Source organism: Monodon monoceros, unplaced genomic scaffold, assembly GCF_005190385.1.
Source record: "Monodon monoceros isolate NGI ecotype Baffin Bay Population unplaced genomic scaffold, NGI_Narwhal_1 Super_Scaffold_18, whole genome shotgun sequence".
Taxonomy (NCBI): domain Eukaryota; kingdom Metazoa; phylum Chordata; class Mammalia; order Artiodactyla; family Monodontidae; genus Monodon; species Monodon monoceros.
Window position 1 is genome coordinate 5,358,715 of NW_021703774.1, and position 19,166 is coordinate 5,377,880.

Below are 19,166 nucleotides of genomic sequence, written 5' to 3' on the forward strand. Positions count from 1 at the left end.
TTATAAATATGTTCATAGAAAAATATAGTAACCTTAAACACATAAATTAGTACAGTTTCTATTTACTATTTCCATTATGAATTATCTGAATTAGAAGCCTCTTTTTCTATTGGCTACATACCCCTCATCACAGGTATAAACAACCTTTGCACCGTATTCAAACCGAGTTCCTACTGCAAGATGGAAAGAACCAAATGGAGTGTCTCCAGGGTGTCCGCAGGGCTTTTCTAAAATTAAAAAAAAAGGATGTAATGTTAGTATGCAGCACGGGGAGTAACAATTTACATGAGTTCGAGGACAGGGATATTTGATATTGTATTAGAGGACAGAATTGAAAATATGGAAAAGTGAAAAATGGCAAAGTTATCTGTACCTTTTGGAAGATGACAACACCTTGTTAAGAATAATGACGATGAAGAATTTGAAAAAGAATAGATACTTGTGTATGTATAACTGAATCACTTTGCTGTACACCTGAAACTAACACAACATTGTGAATAAACTATACTCCGATATAAAATAAAAAGTTAAAAAGAAAATAATGAGGATGTATCATTTTGTATTTAAATGACAATAGTGATAGAATTCAGCCAGCGTTTCCATAGTAGCACCCAGTATTTTCACAACTAAAAGTTTTCACAGATTTCACAAATGTAGGAACGACTTACTCTGACATATCCTCGAAGGATGAAGAGATTGCCACTTTCCATCCTTGCATGCCATTACAATACTCCCAAGAGTTCTGTATCCAGGGTGGCATTTATACGTAGCCAGAGTGCCCTCTCGATATGTTTGTTCAGTCCAAGAACCTGACAGAATTTCTCTTTCTTTTCTTGGAGGGGGTTCTTGACAATCTACAAAAAAATTAAAACACAATAGGTGTTTAAATAACTATTAAACATGCAGTATGTTTAGGTTATTTTTTATTAAAAAAAAAAACTATACAGGTCCATCCAAATGTAAGTCTTTCCTTTTTTTTTTATTTACTAGATTACTAGCTTGTTATGAAAGGATACAACTCAGGAACAGCCAGATAGAAGAGATGCATAGGGCAAGACTTGGAGGAAGGGGTGTGGAGCTTCCATGTCCTCTCCAGGTGTGTCACTCTCCCAGCACCATCCTGTGTTCACCAACCTGGAAGCTTCCAAATGCCATTCTTTAGGGATTTTTATGGAGGCTTCATTACATAGACACGATTGATCAAATCACTGGCCCTTGGTGGCTGACTAAACCTTCAGTTCCGCCTCCCTTCCCAGAACCCCTGAGATTGGGGACTGGGGTAGGGTGGGGAGGGTGGGACTAAAAGTTCCAACCTTCTAATCAAGTGGTCGGTTCCTCCTGGCAATCAGCCCCCATCATTTGGTTCTCTAGGGCCTTTCCAAAAATCACCTCATTAACATAAACTTAGGTGTGGTTGAAAGAGGCTTGTTGTGAATAACAAAAGACACTACTTTCACCTCTTGTCCTCTGGAGTTATTTCAGGACTGAGAACAAAAGACCAAAAATTATCAACAAAAGATACTTCCTTTGCTCTGTATTAATTAGGAAATTATAAGAGTTTTGGAGCTGTGTGCCAGGAACCATGGATTAAGGCCAAAATGTATATTTCTTATTATTAATCATAATATCACTGTTAGCCTTCATTTATCTGCAAATGTAAGTCTTAATATATATAAGATATATATTTTACTGTACAGAAAATTAAATCTACATAGATTTGTAAGAAGAACTTTCCAGATAAATAATTATACTTTACTATATTATTCTTAACTGCTGCACTGCATTCTCTAATACTATTCTTTCTTAAATTCAGGAAATATTGGGCACTAATATAAGCTCTGAAGGAAAAAAAAATGGATAAAGAGAGAAAATATCTGCTCTCAAAGTGTTTTCACTCTAGTAAGGAGGTTAGTTATTAACTACAAATTCAAAGAGATAATGTGTCCGGGTTTCCGAAATCTTCATCAAGCTCTTGTACCAGCTGCTATACTCCTATTCTGTATTATCTCTTGAAGCTCAGTAACCTTGGAACTGGAGAGGTCAAGTGTATTGTGTAAATGTGATTGACAATCGCAAATTGAAACCCACTCTGGCAGTTTAGCAATTAGAAACCAGCGGAGGTGAAATGGAATAAAATTGAATCCTTACTTTTTTCAGAAAATTGTAGTTATGAGCAGACATATATAATAGGTACGTGTATATAGACGGTTAAAAAGTATTAAAGAAGAGCAAAAATATAATTACCATAAATATTAAGGTAATGTTTTCTTCTAGAAGAAAGGAAGGGGTATTAATCTAGAAGAAACGCAAGGGTATTTGGGGGATGCTGGGAATGCTCTACTTCTTGACATGGGTAATTATAACTATTTTAAAATACAGTACATTCATATTTTATTCACTCATATACTTCACAATAAAGATACTAAAGTAATAGAATCCGCATGTACCGTATGATTCTTTTTTTCCAAAAAAGTAATTCATTAACAAAATGGCATATAAAGAAGGGAATACATAAAATTAGTAATGAAACTCATGCCTACTGATTATAATTGCTAATCTTTTTAATACTTCTTGCTGCTTAGTTTAGATACAACTACCCTTGATATTAGGGTGATTTCATCAGTTGACTTTTAACACATTACTTTTAAATTGGCAAATTCAGATACTTCTCACCATATATATATTTATTGATATAATTTTCATTGTTAAACTCCTTTTCTTACTTGGTTTTATAAGAATGGTTTAACATTCTATTCTAGAATTTCTTTTTGTAAAGGCAAGGGGAAAAAATAATCAACGGAGCTGGATCCCATTACAAACACATTCTACATTTCGTAGAACAGAAACTCCATATGAAACTTCATTTTTGTGTAATAAATAACACTTGTGTGGGCTTTCATATGCACTAATTTTTCTTTGACTTTTTTGCAAATGTTTAGCACATTTGTTAGGAAACTTTGTAATCGATGATTCCACATTAGTTTTGATTTCTAAAATTTAAGTAAACATACTTTTACTCCACTAGATGGTGCTAACACCCTACCATAAAACAACACAAACTGCCTGCGCCTCTTCCTACCAGCAACCTTCTTTCCCCAAAAAAGCCCGAGTTTTTGGTTTTGTTTTTTCAACTTAAGGATGTTTTTACATGGAAATTTTGTGTTTAACTACAGGATAATATGTGTGTTTTCCACTTTCTAAATTCAGATCCACTTCATGGCGTTTAGGTTACTGGAAAAATTAATTAAATTTCAAATGTAGATGCCAACATTGTGAGTGGAGTTGAACCACTTTTCACTAATATATTAACATTTTGATAAATTTAATTCCTATCCTTTTATTAAGCTCATGCAAGGAAAAAAGTAATAAAATTTTCTTATCAATTAACTTATTCAATTTAAATGATTTTTATTAAAGCAATGCATTTACCCAAAGAGTAATCATGTGTGTTACTTGCTTTTAACACCCAGACATAAAAGACAAGGATACACCTCTTTCATACTGTCTTTCTACCAGATTCTCACAATATTTACTCTGTGTATACATATTTACTACATATAAAGAGCTCTCATATTCATTACACTTTTTACTTCAAATGATATTTAAAACTCTGGTGCTTTTTCCACAAACTTTATTTATTTATTTATTTTGGTGTATTTTTCTTTATTTTTTTTACTGGAGTAAAATTGCTTTACAATGTTGTGTTAGCTTCTGCTGTATAATGAAGCAATGGACAAAGGATTAATCTCCAAATATACAAACAGCTCATGGAGCTTTCAGCCACTTCCTCCAAGTGGTCCACTTACCTCTAGGCAAGGTAGGCAAGACACCCCACTACCCCATCTCTGTTATTTCCCCTCAGCCCCTACTTTACTTCCTTCACAACATAATTCATGGTTCATAGTTATGTTTATGTATCTATCCTCGCATCAGAATGTAACTTCCCCAAGAATAAGGACCGTCACCACAATCCGTCAAAACCTACCCATGATGTCATCACAACCCTGATACATTTCTCTCTCTTCATTGCACCTCTTACAAACCAACTTCTAAGCACCACCCTACTCCATTCTTTCATTCCAATTTGAGCATCTTGCCTTCCCTAAGTGACCCTACAGTGTTTTCAGTTATCTCCATCAAAATACTTTATATGATAAAATACAATAATCGTCCCTTCTGTTTTGCCTCCTAAGTGACCTCCTGTCGGAAAGCGCTTGTCACGGTGCCTGGTACTTAGCAGTCACTCAAAAGAAAAAAGGTGATCATTGAATGAGCAAATAAATAGATGAATGAATGGATGAGTGAATGTGAAGCTATCCCGAAGACATTCAATTTTATCTGTAGATTATGGATAACCTGGGGAAAAGGCATTGTAGACGGTAACAAACATAAAAGATAAGATAAGGGAACAAATGTTTAGTGCACTTAAACCTCTGTTGCATGAACCCAAGAAATCTAACATCTGTAAAATTCCATTCTACATCCTATGTGTCCTATGTTTGAATGTATGTTATACTTTTTGAAGTCAGGAATCATTTTAATTTAGCTCAAAAAACTTCGGGGAACCTTTGAAGGAGCATTTCTATAATCACTTTTCTATCTATTACAGTTCTGTTTTACAAGGGTTAGGAGAAACTTGGCTCTCTCGGTCAAAATGTCAAAACAAATAAAAGTGCTCTGTCACTTCTTTTTCTTTCCCTTTCTTTTTATTAGTTTTGTGATTTTTTTCTCTGTCCCATTACTTTACTCTCTCTGAACCATTTTTTATAGTGTTTCCTTATAACCTTAAGCTAGAACGTAACACTTTAGTTTTTCAGGGGCATTGCGTCCGTTTTGTACACTGTGTTCTGAGACTGGTTAAAGCTGTTAAGAAGTGGGCAAAGTGCACATTAGTTAAGTGAGCACGGGGTAGGCTGGTTGGCAGACTCTCACAGGCAGGCAGGTGGGGATGGTGTGTGGGGTGAGGAGAAGGAAACAGAGCCGGGAAGAAGGAAACATGCCCAAGGCTGTGAAACCGTCAGGGATGGAGGGGATAAACAAGTGGGCCAACTCAGACCGAGGCTCCAGCCCTAGCAACCAAAGGCCCAAAATAAAGAATGCTCCCTAAACTGTGCTTCCACGTATATTTGAAAACTTACTTCTAGCTAAGAATACTGTTAGCAATACTTAAATAATTTAGTTCTAATTTGAAATTACACGCAGGCAGAAAAGTAGCAAGTGCATTCCCAGGCTGTGCCTAAACTTAAAGTCAGCAAGGCTCTCGCTCTCGTGACATTCCTGGGGGTGTTTCCTCTACCCCTGGTCAAAGTACCCACGAGACTGCTTCCCCTATCAGATCTTCCTTCCTGAGAAAACCTCATCTTCCAGGATTGCTGGGTCCTGTTCTTACCTCATTCTCATTCATTTCTACCTCTGCCCATTAAAATTGTTGCAGAAAACTTATCAGACAGAAAACTTACTGTGGATAATAATTCACATAATTGTGGTGCATAATACTAAATTTAACTGTCCCAACTCTTACTCAGAGTATTGTCACTCCACATAAGTTTCAGACTGGTTGAATTTATGGTATTATTAATATGTAAAACATTTTAGGAGAAGGGAAGATGTTGAAGACAATTGGGCCATTGCCCCACTTTAGATCCCACTGTATAGGTAAATACCCACACTACTACCTCTGAAAATGTGGGATTTTTTTGGAGATGGGGAATTCTTATTTATCACACTGGAACTGAAACATAGAATTTAGGATTATAAGCCGCTATCACAAGTTTTCTGGATTAGATGAATATACATAATATTCACATCTATCCTTAAAAAAGAGTAATTTTTATGAATTTATAATTAACTCTTATGATCATAATATTGATTTTTTTGTATTAGTTAATTCAAATTCAAAACCATCTTGTACTTGAAACAATATAGCAAAAAGAAATAAATTCTCCTCTCTCTGTTGGAATAGAAGCTCTCTGATATGTAACATATTTCAGGTCCTGAAAGAACATTTTTGCCCTTTAAACCTCCAGAATTAGAAAACACATCTCTCCAAACAACATAGCCAGCATGGACATATTTCAGTTGTGTTTTGATTTATTTACTTTAATCAGCCTGGAATTTGGGGGCTGTGGCTAATTTCAAAGAGTATACGCTTTTTGGATCTTAAATCTAAAAGTTCTTGAAAAGCTTGGTCACAAGATATTCCAGAAAGCAGAAACGATGTGGTACAACTCAGGAACGGTTACTCTGAACTCTGTAAATCTGACCCGGCTCTTAGTAGCCTGGGGTGAACTACCCCGCAAGCAGCTGACGTTCCTGTACGGCTAGAGATGAAGACGCAGACCACCTATTGCGTTAAAAAGGTACTGCTTTGTCTCCAATATCCTTTTCTAAAAAGGGGGAAAAATAGAAAGTTGAGCTTATAAATTCTTGCTGTTGGTTACGACTCCTCTTTAGTAGTGATTAGTATTTTTGAGGAATGTTCACTCTTAACAGGATGGAGACCACTTAGGAAAGGCTGAAATGCAGTTTCTAGTTGAGTAAAGCAGATCGTGAGAGTACACACAACTGTCTTTTCTCACTTTCTCAACTTAGCATTCAGTATTCAGTTTAGTATTTCTCAGTTTCTCAATCTGTATTCCATCGTCATTTCTACATGGGAGACAAAAACAGAGGCAAATGTTGAAGGATATGTGGATAGTTTCAATGATCAAGGCCACTCTGTTGAGTAAAACTTCTGTTAGGGCTAGACTGATGGAATTGGTTGTGCATTGTGTGTGCTTTTGTGAAAGCCATGAGGCTAATGTACGTGTTACTTTAAATACCAAAGCTGTACTTTATCTGGGAAGTGGCCAGATTTACAGCCACTCTCACTGTAATGCGTGTAGTGCTAAAGCTCAATTCACCAGCAGAAACTGCTGTCACATTACAACATACGTTCGTGAAATATAAAATACAAGTGAAATGAATCAGCTGGAATCAATTAGGGATGCAGGGAGTTTTTAAATCACTATTATTTAATTTTTATCACTTACACTTTGTAGCACCCAATTTTAATAATATTTTAAATTCCACTTTGTCATCACTGAAACAGTTTCATTAAATTTAGCATGGATTCTTAGCTTTAAACCTGAGCTAGGAACCAAACAAGTCTTCCGTGCATGACAAATGCAATCCACATAAAACCTCAGCAAACAATATGGAAATCGTGAAGCACTAAGAGTATTCCTATTAAAGAAAAGACAAAAACACTTGTGTAAAGAAAAAGATGTTTGCTATTGGTAACATTAACATTGCTCCAGAACTCTTTGCCAATATAATCATATTTTGGTATATTGTGTTGTAATATTAGTTATTTTTAGTTGTAATGTTCTTATGGACAGGGAAATGATTGTACACCTAGTTTAAAAAGTGGCTGGATATAAGGTTTACAAGCTAAAAATCAAGCAATAGCATATTAGTGTGTATAATTGAGAAAAAGACTATCTTTCAAAAACTCTTAAACACATTTGAGAAAAACCTGAAAAAAATTACTAAAGGATACAACTTAAAAAAGACATCTGGCTTTATTTTCTAGATTGAAAGGCCCTCAAGGACAGGGGTGTTTTTTATTTGCTAATATTCCTCACTGCCTAGAGGTTGACTTGAAATAAGCATTCAATTGAAATTTGTTGACCTAGTGAAGAATGTTGGGAATTTATGAATAACTTTAAAAAACGTCAGTCAAACATGTATCACATTATTGGTTACCTATCATGAACTAGGAAACCAAATTTGCTCCAAGAAGAAACTTTTTCATCTATCAAGGAAAAGTGATAGAAGTAAATTTAATTATCCATAAATTCTTACGGGTATCAGCAAAAAACTCCTACACTCAGATTCACTACTCCTAAAGGCTTTCCTACTAGCATATCTTATATCAACCATAGGGGAAGAAAATCCTATTGAGTAACTTTTACAAAGGTTGCATATTCAATTTGTTTTCAAATTTATACATTTTCATTCAAACGATACAAGTGATGGCTGTCTCCAAGACTTTTAAAGCCATGGTAATATCAATTGTAAATGGTAAATCAATTTTTCTTTAGCAAGAGTTCACATCTCTATCTGAAATAAGTCCAATCATTGCAGCTTGAAGGCTTTTATTGTCTAATTCATTTTCTTGTTCTATGTTCACCTACTTCTTAATACATTCACATAGGCATTTTGGTGAAAATTCTAGGCAAAAAAATTAAATTACATTCTATGATAATCACAAGGGAAATGATCATGACATGTCACATTTTTTGAAAATAATTATTAAAACATTTTCTGAACGTCTACATTAAATAAAATTATGATGAATAATTAGATATGCCATTCAAATAAGCTGCTTATATTTTTTAAACTGAACAGTGTCAAAAGCATCTCACACACTAGGCTACAGCACAGTAATTAAACACATTTTCTAGACCAAATTTTTATTACCACCGTAAAAAGCATGTAAGCAAATGTTTTGCAATATAGAAAAAAAAAGCCTCCCTTTTTTAATCTTACCTTTTGTGGCACAAACAGTCCATAACATAAACCACACAATTGTTGCTGGAAATCTCATTTTGGGGACCCTTCAGGGGCACATCTAGTAGTTGACAGTGCTTAACACTGTGTCAGGCTCTCCTCTGTTAAAAACTATGGAAAGTGCAGGAAACTACTTTCTCCAAAAGGAAGTCGAAACCCAGCTTAGGGATTAAAGCCATTGCTAGATGTCCCGCCCATCAGAAACTTTTGCAAAGTAAAAGAAAACAATCAGCCAGGAGCCCCAGCAGTGCCAGAGTTTGAGCCTGCACTCCCACTGAAAGCTAATGTGACCTGCCCTTGCTTTGTTTTTATAACACCCAGGCATGTTCTTCACTGGAAACGTTCAGGTTCTTGGAATGTGCATAACTGGTGATATTCTCTGCATTTCATAAACCCTCCAATTATTTAGACCCCATTCAGATCTACCGTTGGTAGACCTCAGAAGATTTAAATAAATAAAAGCTCTTTCAGAAATCATTTACAGAACTTGAGGTTAGGCAATGCTTTCACAATCAAGACCCAGACAACAGAACTAAACTTTGCCAGGAATGCAGTGCTGGTTGATTTGGGGAGGCTGCTTCGCCTGCAGTCCATGAAATTAGTCTTTTAAGGACTTGTTGTAAATGTGTGTATAAAGCAACAGGCTCACTCTCCTTAGGTATGAATGAGTTTAATAATTCAAAAATCAAGAAATTGAAATGCTGAATTTTTTAAACTTTGTACTGAAATATAATATGCGTAAAGAGAATGTAAGCAAATGGTTTGCTGAATACGGAGAAAGTGAAGACACACGTGCTAAGAGCACAGAGGTGAAGAACAGCAGTCTCTCAGGAAAGGCCCAGCCTCCACTTCAGTACCCCCTCCCCCCCTACCCCATGACACACTCTCCTGATCTCTGTGAACAGGGGACAGATTTGCCTGGTTTTGTACTTTGTATACATCAGATAATAAGACATTTATTCTTTTGTGCTTGGAGCCTTCCATTAAAAACTGTGTTTAGATTATTCCAGCACACTGTTGGGTGTTGCTGTAGATTATTAACCCTTATTGCTGTATGATATTCAATTCTTCGAATATGCCACATTTTATTTATCTGTGTGTCTGTCAGTGGGCATCTGGGTAGCTTCTAGTTCGGAGACAGTGCACATAGCTCTGCTGTGAACATCAAATTATGAGGTTTTGGGGAAACACGTGTTCTCATTTCTGATGAGTACATACCTAGGAGTGGAATATTAGGACATAATGTATGCATATCTCTAGGTGTGGTAGGGACCATCAGACACTTTTCCAAAAGGTCTATATCGATTGACATTCCCATTAGCAAGTGTGTAAGTTGCTCCACACCCTCAACACACTGATGCTTTCCATCTTTGTAGTTTTAGACATTCTGGTGAGCAGGGAGCAGTAATTCTCTGAGGTTTTAATATGCACTTACTGATAAGGAATGAAGTTGAGTGACTTTCATGCCACAATCGGTCATTCAGCTGAGCCGCAGGCCATTTAAGCAACTTCCTCAAAGTCAAAAGACATTGTGCTACAACCACAATGGAAGCCAGCGATCCGATTCCCTGAATCTTACTTTTAACCCATACAGATCTGCCTTTCAAATGATTTGCTTCCCATACTATTAAATGCATATAAATTAAATTGTCAATAACTCCTTTATATAATTTAAAATGCTATAAATATTTGCAAATGTATTTTAGTAAATACCTTCACATTTATGTGTTTATTTTATAATTATGTAAACATATTACCATACAGGTTTTTAATGTACATACACAAACACATATATGTTTACGGAGAATTTAAAGTATTTTCAGGAGTGATTTTACTTTACAGATTTTCACTTTATTTGCAGTTGTTGAACATTTAAGATGCCACTCCACTGTTCAAGTGAAAATAATGGCTTCAAATTAATTTCAACAATATCTTTTAGATGTGTTATTTTTACTGTTTTTTCTCTTCTATTTGATTTCAAAGACTGATGGCTAAGTCATCCGTTGAGTGCTTTTGTTTCCTTTTTATTTTCATCAATATTTTTAAAACCAAGTATTTATTTCAAAGATATTTAGAAGAACATAAGAAAATTACCAACATGTTATTATTTCGTAACACAAAGTTGTTATATGGTACAGTAAGTCCCCCAACGAGTTCCATTTCGAGAGCGCATTTGTAAGTCCAACTTGTTCATAAGTCCAACAAAGTTATTCTAGGTACCCAACACAATCAGCTATATAGTACTGTACTGTACTGTAATAGGTTTATAATACTTTTCACACAATACATAAAAGACAAACAAACACAAAAATAAAGACAACATTTTTAATCTTACAGTACAGTACCTTGAAAAGTACAGTAGTCCAGCACAACAGCTGGCATACAGGGGCACGTTCGCATCTTTGAAAGTTCGCAACTTGAAGGTTCCTGTGTAGGGGACTTAACCATATTAGATTACCATTAGCAAGAACAGACTGCAAATAGTTAACCGTTAGTACTAAATTTAAGCCCCAAACACTTGTATTTATTCTCAATATCCATGTTGCCACATTCTCAACAAATGTGTTCTATGTATTTGTAGGGCAAAAAGTTAGGAAAAATTTATAAGACTTAAGAGACTTTAAAAATTCTCCTATTTTAAAATTATAAGTAAGTAATATCCGTACTAAGTAACAAATGACTATTATGGTCAATATGTACCACAGGAGTTGAAGGAAAGAGAAATTTCTTCCGAAGACTTGATTTGGGAGGGTCTCAAGAATATTTACTTATTAAATTCTAATTTAGGGGAAGAGGACATCCAAGCAAAGACTCTGAGGTATGGAAAAGTGTAGGGAGTGTTCTAGAATTAATGAGAATATCAACAGCAGAGCAGTGGTTTTTCACAAGGAAGCTGTGGAAGAAGTAAGAGGGGCTTTGAATGAGGAAAGGTTTGAATTCCAGATAAAACATTTGTAAATTATTTTATAAGCAATATGTAATCATTGATAGATCTAATTAAGGAAGAGGAATGTAGGAAATGCAGTTTAAGTAGCATTGCTTTGGCCGTTGTGTTAGGATGGATGGAGAGAAAAGGACGTAGGAGAACAAATTAAGCAGATAACTGGATGAATTCAACATGCAACAATTATACAGAAGCTCAACGGATGGAAAAAGGGAAAAACTGATGAAAACAGTTAAGAGCTTGATTTCCTTTGAGGCTGGTGGAGTTTACACTTCGGAGCTTATCGTTTGAACAGACACCATCAAGGACCTGAGAGGGACCCTAGTGATGTTGTTTCGAGGTCGTATATTTTTGTAAAAATTGGAAAGATGTCTTAATTGCAAGAGAATAAACTACTGTCTTTTTCTACTCTAATTTCCCCCTTCATCATATTTCCACTGAGTTAGTTGGCATTACAGGCTTTGGAGGACTCAACCAAGAAGTCAAGGAGAGAATACATGTAGTTGGAGACGAGTGAGGTATATTCTGCATTCACAATTGTATATAATTTGGTAATTGTTGTCTCACGTCTTCCTCTCTTGAGTATATATCAATGTCAGCCTATAGAAAATGTTGCCTTCTTTTTCATACAACCATTTTGAGAGCACCACTACTATTGCAAATACAAATTAGAGTTGCAAAAAATAGGAAAAGAAATTGTGAAGAGTTCATTATCCTTTCTCTAATTAATTTAAACCGGGAACAGCTTGTCATTTTCTATCACTGTTCCTGATCTGAGGTTAACTTTTCCTCCCCTTACCTACTCAGGTGTGTAATGATCTCCTTTAGGAAAGAGCTTAAAACATCCTGACACATTTCCTTGTCATCTTTCCTCCTTGATATCCTGAAAAACAATGTACAAGTTGCACTATACAAGCATGGCCTTAGATAAAGATCATCTTTCAGATTTATTTTAGAATATCTCCTCACTTGCATGGAGAAGCCCTAAACATTCCAGAGTTCCCTTTCCCACTCTTTAGGAGGCTAGTACCTTTACTTCTTCCTATGGGGACACCGCCAGCATAATCCAATTTAATAATTTGCATAGAAGTGAAGAACAGTGACTCTGGATTTGTTTAATTCTAGTTGTAAGGAAGTGAAAACACATATGGCCTCAATTCCTAATTATTGCATTTATTTTATTAGGTGCATTTCTAAAACTAGATTGCAAGCTCTTCCAAATATTTCAACCCTTTAGAGGAAGAAGAAAAAACAAGTTGCTGTCTCCTTGGCAACTTATTCAAGCATATGGAGCACGTGCAGAAAGCTCTAAAAGCCTTCAGAGAAAACTGGTTGTCCCTTCCCTAATGTCCTTTTTCCAGGCATTCACCATAGGGTACAACACACAACGTAGCTGCAAATTTATGAGGCTTTTCTAGAAATCTGTGAGCAAAGTCACTTGATTGCCCCTGCACTAACACTGCTTCAACCTTCCAGACACTATTAATCTGTTAATAATTAATAATGATTAATTTTTGTGTGTCAGGTACTTTATTACGTACTTTAACTCCCTCAGAAACCTTACGAGATAGTTCTATCATTCCCTTTTTACACATAGGGTGGCTGAATTTCAGAGAGGGTTAAGCAACTTATTTAATTATATTAGAACCCAAACTGTCTGATCCCACAGTTGAATATTTAAACACTAGACTCACCACCTTTTTGACCCCAAGTGTGTATTATTCCAAAAACTTCATCATCAATTTTTCCTCTGGACAGAGGAAACTCTTAGAATCGGTCTTCTTCCAGTCTCTAATGAGGACTCATAGAGATTCAACACAGTATTTTGTATAATGATATTAAGCTGCATTTTGGTAGACTGTAATTTTATTGAAAGTTATCCTAAAAATATCTAATAAGTTATGTACTTCAAGATGGAAATAATAATTTCTTGGGGAAAATAAAGTGAGTCTTTCCTATGATGTGTAGTTAACATAAATTATTTTTGGATTGACCACTTAAAAATTTTTGCAGTAGTGGTTTATGATCACGTAATTATTTTCTTCACCTGTCATACATTTCCCAGCTATTCATAATTTTGGCTTTTGTCTTCCCTTGAAAACAATTATCTGGAACACTCCTAGTACTCTCTAATCATTTAGTCCCTTTCAAGGTATTGGTTTCCTGGGGCTACTATAATAAATTATCACAAACTGGGTAGTTTAAAACAATAGAAATTTATTTTCTCACAATTCTGGAGGTCAAAAGTCTGAAGTCAAGGTGTCAGCAGAGCCAGACCACCACCAGAGCCACTGGGGAAGAATCCTTCAGTGATTTTTTTCTAGCTTCTGGTAGTTGCCGTCAATCCTTGTGATTCCCTGGTTTGCAGTGGTATCACCCCAATCTCTACTTCCATCACCATGTGGCTGTCTTCCTTGTGTGCTGTCTCTGTGTTTACGTGAATAAACCTTCCTCTTCTTTCTCTTATAACACAAAGCACTGGATTAGGGACCCTACTCTTAGTTTAACCTAATCTTAACTTGATTACATCTGCAAAGTCCCTATTTCCAAATGAGGTTACATTCACTGGTATGGGGTTAGGACTTGATCGTACTATTTTGGGTGACATGGTTCAACCACAACACTCAGTCTTAATAAAAATTCCCCATCTTCTCTTTAATGCATTTGAAACTACTGACCTTTTCTCTTGAAACTCCCCCTTCTTGTTTTCTGTGATACTGAGTTTTTCTGTTCTTAATCTTCTCTAACCTTGTTTGGCTCTGTCTTCTTGTTTTATCTTCTTGTTTCCTCTATTCCAATAACTTTGGCTTTAGTTCTTTTTCTTCCGTAATCTGAATCTCCATACATTTAATAAGCACATACTGGTAACTACACGTACTTATGTTTGCTGGACACTGGCTATGTAGAGAAAATTAATCATAGTCCCTGCTTGGGAACTTACAGTAAAACTGGGACATATGTAGATATATCAATAAGTATAAAACTGAATAGAAAAGGGACATAAATAATACATTAAGAAAGCCTGCAGGATTGAGAAGACACTGAAACTGAATTTTGAAAAAAATGAAAAAGTGTTTACCAGGCTAATTTTCATGAACTTCTATTACACTATTTCTTGATGGACAGGTTTTAATGATGAAGAATATTTCTTTAATAGATATAGGAATGTTCATATTACTATTTCTCTTTGTGTTAACTTTTTAATAACTTTTTATAGAATAGTTTTAAATTCATAGAAATATTGCAAAGACAGTGCCAAGAACCCCTGTATACTTCTATTGTTTCCCCCATTGTTAGCATCTTACATTACCATGGTACTTTTGTTACAACTAATGAACCAGTATGGATACATTGTATTTAACTAAACTCCATGCTTTATTCAGATTTCCTTAGTTGTTACCTAATGTCCTCTTTCTTTTCCAGAATCCCATCCAAATTATATTAAACATAAATATCACATTATATTTAGCCATCATGTCTTTTTAGGCTCATCTGGACTGACAGATTTTTAGACATATTTCCTTGACAATTTTGAGGGGGAACGATGAGCTGTTTTGAAGAATGTCCCACAGTTGGAGTTTGTCTGCTGTTTTTCTCATGACTGTATTGAGGTTATGGGTTTGGGGAGGAAGATTAAAGAAAGGAAGTGTCATTCTCATTACATCATATCAAAGGTACATGCTATCATCATGACATCATTGATGATGCTAACTTCAATTAAGCTGAAGTGATGTTTGTAAGGTTTCCACACGAAGCTATTTTCCCCCCTTCCTATATTGTATTCATTGGAAACTAGTTACTAAGCACAGCTCATGTTCAAGAGGTGGGGAATGAAGCCCCACCTCTTGATGGGAGAGTCTTTACATAAATTATTTGGAATTCTTCCATACTGAAAATTTGTTCTTCACTCCCCTTTATTTATTTATTTATTTGATCATTGACATATATCAGCATGGATTTGTGGATGTTTAGTTTATTCTCTAGGTGATAATCCAATACTACATATTTATATTTTTTCTCAAATTGTTCCAACTTTGGCCATCGAGAGTTCTTTTAGGTTGACTCCAGTGTACTTTTGGCATGCCCCCATCATTTTGGTTTTTTAGCACTTCCTTACTTTCTAGTACTAAAAGACGATCCTGAACTCAGGATCATCTTGTAGATTTCTGCCCCAGCCCTAGAATCAGTGATTTCTCTGAGGAGCCCTGGTTCCTTTTATTGGAAAATAGTATTAGAAACAAAGATCTGGATACTAACTGTGCTTGTTTTACTGGAGTGTTATTTCTTCTAGGATCTTTCAGCCGGCAGAGCTAGGAAATATACGTGTGTATCCCAGTCTATGTTTATACATATACCTATAATAACTTCTAAATCTACCCATCTATGTATTAAGCCAAACATGAATTCAGGCTAATGGCTCTGACTATAACCCTGTCCTACAAGGTTTATTCTAGCCTTCCTTCTTGCTTATCTATAATCTCCTTTCCAATGGTGAGAAGCCTGGTTCCCACATCTAACATCTAGTTAGTTTTATTTAATTCCAGTATACATGCATAGCATTTTCAGAATTATTAACCCATGTCCACATGAGAAATAATTTTACCAACTAGAGTAGAGCTTACACAGAGTTCCTTTGCCTTTAGTCTTACAGGTCCAATAATTTCTAAAGTTACTTAGGTCAGCAGCTTTTCTTCCCTGCCTTCCCCCCCACGGTGAGGTTCGGTCACACATTTGTAATATACTTAATAATTTTTACATTCTGCATTTCATTCTGAGTTCCCTCAACCTTGTAATTTTTTTGAATTTGGATATATTAATGTTTACTCCTTGTGATATAAAGTTTTATGAGCTTTTGACAAATGCATGTCATCATCTACCACTACAGTACCATACATAATAGTTTCACTGCCCTAAAAAATCCCCTGTGTTTCACCTAATCAAATTGTGAATTTTTAACTCACTAATTTTTATTATCTGGCTCCCTTGTTCTCCAGTAAATCTCTTATTGTCTTGGCTAAAGTCTTAAATTGTCTCTCCTCTGAATTATTATAATGAAGGCTGGGAGAGAAGGGGAGTATAATATTGAAACATTCACTTTGCTAACATATAAGGAATTCCAGCTCTGAAAAAGTACTTTCTTTTGAGTTATATTTCTTAATGCATCAATGGAGCTATTCAATGAACCAAATCTGGCTACAACAAGATTTAATGAATTTGTCACCATATCCATATTTTATACACATTATTTACCTTAATTTGTTTGCTAAAGCTTGTTATAATTGTGGCTATAGTGTCATATCCTGACATTAATATATATTCTTCCAGTGTTTCATCATTAAACATCAAATTTCCAACTATTCTTATTTGTTTCATTAAAAAACCAAATAACTGAAGTTTGCCAAATATCTGTTATGATCTATGGCACTATCAGTGGTTTCTTAAATTTTGCTTTATTAATATAGTTATGTCAAGAGACTCCCTGAATTGAAGCATCAATGACTAGTTAATAGACATCTTAAGCCTAACATATATAAAACAAAGTTCTTGATTCACCAACTCCATCCCAAGAAAGTCTACTTTATCCTCAGCATGTCGATACAAAAACCTGGGCTGAACTTCAAAAAAATTACAGAGATGGGATCAGGAATAAAGATTAGGTATATGATCTGGTCCCCCACTTGCCCCGCAGGTGGAAGACTCAAACATTCTTGAACTTGCCAGAGACCAGATTTTATATGGCTTTTATTTTGTATTTTGTGTCTGGACTGTACTTGCAGTTCTTCGGCCATGCTACATAGCTGATCAATTAAAAATAAGAAAAACAGATCTTATCTCACCTTCATTTCTTTCTTCTCTGATGCTCTTCTTTTTTTATATAGACCCAAGCTTTTGGCCTATATTATTTTCCTCTGCCTAAGGAAAATCTTTTAACATTTCTCATAGGGCAGGTCTATCAATTATAAAATCCCTCAGCTTTTGTTTGTCTGACAATGTCTTTACTTCTTCGTTTTTGAAGGCTAAGTTTGCTGGGTATAAAATTCTAGGTTGGTAGATTGTTCTTTCAACACTTTAAATATTTCACTCCACTCTCTTCTTCTGTGTTTTCTGATGAGAAATCAGTTTTGTTTTTCTTTTCCCTAGACTCTAAAATTTTCTCTTTACTTTGTCTTTTTTTTTTTTTTTTTTTTAAGTTTGAATGTGGTATGCTTAGGAGTAGTTTTTGGTATTTATTCTGCTTGCTATTGTCTAAGCTTCCTCGATCTGTGGTTTGGAGTTTGTCATTCATTTTTGAAAATTCTTGACCAGTGTTTCTTCAATTATTTTTTCTGCTCTCTTCTATGTTTCTTCTCCTTCTGGTATTCTAATTATACATACGTTATTCCTTTTTGTTTTGTCCCAGAGTTCTTAGTAGTTCTGTGGTTTTTTCAAATTATTCATTTTTTTATCTTTGAATTTTTGTTTGGAAAGTTTTTATTGACCAATCTACAAGCTCACCAATTCTTCCCTTGGCCTTATTCAGTCTACTGATGAGCCCACCAAAAGCATTTCTAAATTTCTGTTACAGTGTTTTTGATTTCTAGCATTTCCTTCTGATTCTTTCTCAGAATTTCTATCTCTGTTTACATTACCCCTCTGTTTTTGCATGTCTATTTTATCCCATTAGAGCTCTTAGCATATTAATCACTGTTATTTAAGATATTCTGCCTGATAATAACAACATCTGTGTTACATCTGAGTGTGGTTCTAATGTTTGCTTTGTCTTTTCAGACTGTTTTTGTTGTTGTTGCCTTTTGGTGCAGCTAGTAGTTTATATGTTGAATTCTAGACATGTTATATCAGGTAATAAGAATTGAGGTAAACAGGCCTCTACCATGAGAATTTATGATCTTATCAGGATCTGAGCTTTGTTTCATATTTAATCAAGCTATAGGTGCCAGGGATTTCAAATTTCTCTAGCGTCCTTGGTTTTGTCCCCCTTCTGGACTTCAGGCTTTCCTACATACCCGTCTATGGAAAGAATGTGTCTTATAGCAGTTTCATCTGTGATCAACAGGAACCCTGTTGGTGTGGTGGCAAAGTGTGTGTGTGTGTGGGGTGAATGTTCTGTAATTTTCCATTTAAGTCTCATTCTTATAGTGAGCCTTAATCTTTGGCTGGTGACCTTCACAAGGGATTTTTTTTTTTTTTTTTCTTGTATAGCCTTTAGAAAAATCCCTCCTCTCAAGGTAAGACAGGAAGGACAGAGGGGGCTGGAGTGGGAGGAATGTCCTTCCTATGATTCTGGGATAAGGTTCAGGTCAAGTTTTTCCTCTTGGAGGGAAGGGCTTTGTTATGGAGAAGGTCTGGACATATTTTGCAAGGATTACTCTCCCTCTGTCCCTGCAGATTCAGGAGGGGAATAATTCTCAGATCTTCATTTTGAGAACCTGATGGGGTTCCGGGAAGTAAAGCCCACAAAAGTGTGGGGGTCTCCTACAAGGCTAAAGCCCCCAGGAGCTTCTCATCTTACTCTAGTCCATACTTAGTCTCCAACAATTGTCAACATTATCAATTAAATCTTACCAGTTCATGGATCAAGTGACTTGTGCTCCAGATAAGCAGATCTTGGTTGTGATTCTCTGGATTTACCTCTCTTTCCAGATTTCAGGGTAGTGCTTTGTCTGCAAAC

At 35.5% G+C, this 19,166-nt stretch overlaps 1 protein-coding gene across 6 annotated transcripts in view; it reads right to left on the reverse strand.

The window, feature by feature from the left end:
- The window catches only part of LOC114898206 (complement factor H-like), a 118,362-nt gene extending 109,587 nt beyond the window's left edge, over positions 1 to 8,775 (reverse strand). For 3 of the 6 annotated variants that reach the window (XR_003794299.1, XR_003794301.1, XR_003794300.1), the window contains exons 1-3: positions 8,533 to 8,775; positions 669 to 854; positions 122 to 227 (exon numbers count right to left, since the gene is read on the reverse strand). Coding sequence is in view for 3 of the 6 variants with exons in the window: in XM_029227346.1 (XP_029083179.1) it covers positions 122 to 227; positions 669 to 854; positions 8,533 to 8,590 (350 nt within the window). In the remaining 3 variants the exon portion in view is untranslated. The remainder of the gene's footprint in view (positions 1 to 121; positions 228 to 668; positions 855 to 8,532) is intronic. The other 3 variants (XM_029227345.1, XM_029227344.1, XM_029227346.1) reach the window with 2 other exon arrangements.
- Positions 8,776 to 19,166: the final 10,391 nt, after the last annotated feature.